Source organism: Cydia splendana, chromosome 22 (assembly GCF_910591565.1).
Source record: "Cydia splendana chromosome 22, ilCydSple1.2, whole genome shotgun sequence".
Classification (NCBI taxonomy): Eukaryota; Metazoa; Arthropoda; class Insecta; order Lepidoptera; family Tortricidae; genus Cydia; species Cydia splendana.
In genome coordinates this window covers 1345794-1348531 of record NC_085981.1, presented here as the reverse complement: position 1 = coordinate 1348531, position 2738 = coordinate 1345794, and the positions used below count along the sequence as shown (strand labels likewise).

At 47.6% G+C, this 2738-nt stretch overlaps 1 protein-coding gene across 1 annotated transcript; it reads left to right on the top strand.

Moving 5' to 3' along the window:
* LOC134801594 (tubulin alpha chain) lies at nucleotides 1-2738 on the top strand. The gene is made up of 3 exons (XM_063774211.1): nucleotides 1-159; nucleotides 1124-1346; nucleotides 1550-2738. The coding sequence occupies exons 1-3, from the start codon at nucleotides 157-159 to the stop codon at nucleotides 2674-2676; spliced, it is 1353 nt and encodes a 450-aa protein (XP_063630281.1). The 5' UTR covers nucleotides 1-156; the 3' UTR covers nucleotides 2677-2738.

The following is a 2738-nucleotide window of genomic DNA, read 5'->3' as shown; positions in this document are numbered from 1 at the left end:
GTCGCTCCCCCGTGAAACCGTCACTATATAAGCGCGCCTAACGGATTTTGCTCCATAATTTCCGCTCGGCAAGCCTCTTAACCGGTATTGTCGAACGACGACTGACTTATTTAATTAACTTATTTCTACGTTAAGTTACACAAAACTCAAATCAAAATGGTGAGTACTGCATTATTTTATTCTTATATCCATTCCCCTAAATAATTTTCTCGTGAAAATCATTTATTCCGTCGTATTTTCCGTTAAATGACACCGGGTGGCCACGCCGCCATTTCATGTAGGCGCCGGCAGATGCACATTTTTTTCGGTTCTCGTAGTTTTCTACTTTGCTTGACATTCTTCTTCCAAATTAAGTGTTATTCTAGGCCCCATTCAATTGTTCAAATTGCGTTCTATAATAAAAGTTCCTCTTTTGTTTCGCTAATCATGGCTACCGGCGGCCGTTGGTATTTGTCGCAACGACACCGGGTGCCACGCCCGTTAAATCGATACAATTTTCTATTTTTCTGCCTATATGTCTTAATTCTTTTATTAATTTAATGCTCTATATCTTATATTTCGAATTATTTTTCGTTGGAAAACCGGTGACGTGTCCGCGACCTCATACAAGGCTATTTTGATAAATGGATGATCTCACTTGTTGACGATAGCTCGAGCAGAAACCAATTTGCATATTACCGAAGGCTTTTCTTAGGGTAGCAACTAAAATCAATACATGTTGAGGTCGTTTTACGAAAACTTTAGTAGGGCTGGGTTGCTAAGTGCCTTTCACCTTTCTCTTGCGCGGAGTTATTATTGAGAGTAAGTGAAATGTGCTACTTTTTCGCCCATTGTTAGACGAGTAACTTCAAACTTTCGAAGTACTTAGGTACTTGATCTTTCTTGTAGATAGAGATATGATAGCAATATCTCAGCCAAATAAAACTTGTCTGTGATAAACAAATGACTGAATTGGTTTTTAAAATTTTCTTTAGCTGCATTTAAATTAATCAAGAATAACTTAACTTGTGTGGTAGCTGTGCACACTTTATTTCCATTATTAAATAATTCAAATAAATTTGTGTTCTGTTGTAATTGGTCTTTTAGGTAGGTATTCTCTAACAAAATCTTTTCCTTGCCACAGCGTGAGTGCATCTCAGTACACGTTGGCCAAGCCGGAGTCCAGATCGGCAATGCCTGCTGGGAACTCTACTGCCTGGAGCATGGCATCCAGCCCGATGGCCAGATGCCCACTGACAAGACCATTGGGGGTGGTGATGACTCTTTCAACACCTTCTTCAGCGAGACTGGAGCTGGCAAGCACGTGCCCCGTGCCGTGTTTGTGGACTTGGAACCCACTGTAGTCGGTAAGTTTCTAAAAAGGGACTTATACTACTACTTTAAAAAACATTTTTAAGAAGGAACCATGCACTAAAATAACTCTTAATTAAAGTAGCCTTCATATTCTTAAATTTCACACAAAAATAATTCTTCTTAACTTTGGAATTCTACTCAAATGATGCTCTAGACTAGAAGTATATTTATAATGATTTTTATCTTTTGCCAACAGATGAGGTCCGCACCGGCACATACAGACAGTTGTTTCACCCAGAACAACTTATCACTGGTAAGGAAGATGCGGCCAACAACTACGCTCGCGGCCACTACACCATCGGCAAGGAAATCGTCGACCTAGTGCTCGACCGCATCCGCAAGCTCGCTGACCAGTGCACCGGTCTCCAGGGCTTCCTCATCTTCCACTCCTTCGGAGGTGGCACCGGCTCCGGCTTCACTTCTCTCCTCATGGAACGCCTCTCGGTCGACTACGGAAAGAAGTCCAAGCTCGAGTTCGCCATCTACCCCGCGCCCCAGGTCTCAACTGCTGTAGTCGAGCCCTACAACTCCATCCTGACCACCCACACGACTCTTGAGCACTCCGACTGCGCCTTCATGGTCGACAACGAGGCCATCTATGACATCTGCCGCCGCAACTTGGACATCGAGCGCCCCACCTACACCAACCTGAACAGGCTGATCGGCCAGATCGTGTCCTCCATCACGGCCTCCCTGCGTTTCGACGGCGCCCTCAACGTCGATCTAACAGAGTTCCAGACCAACTTGGTGCCGTACCCGCGTATCCACTTCCCGCTGGTCACCTACGCGCCGGTCATCTCTGCCGAGAAGGCTTATCACGAGCAGCTCTCTGTGGCGGAAATCACCAACGCTTGCTTCGAGCCGGCCAACCAGATGGTGAAATGCGACCCGCGCCACGGCAAATACATGGCTTGCTGCATGTTGTACCGCGGTGACGTCGTGCCCAAGGACGTGAACGCGGCCATCGCTACCATCAAGACCAAGCGTACGATTCAGTTCGTGGACTGGTGCCCTACCGGTTTCAAGGTCGGCATCAACTACCAGCCGCCTACCGTGGTGCCCGGTGGTGACTTGGCGAAGGTGCAGCGTGCCGTGTGCATGTTGTCCAACACCACCGCCATCGCCGAGGCCTGGGCCCGCCTGGACCACAAGTTCGACCTCATGTACGCCAAGCGCGCCTTCGTGCACTGGTACGTGGGTGAGGGTATGGAGGAGGGAGAGTTCTCCGAGGCCCGCGAGGACCTGGCCGCTCTCGAGAAGGACTACGAGGAGGTCGGCATGGACTCCGCCGAGGGAGAGGGCGAGGGTGCTGAGGAATATTAAGTCGGTCATGCACTCACACCGATACATTCCGGTGAAAATGAATAAAACTGAAATTATGTGAA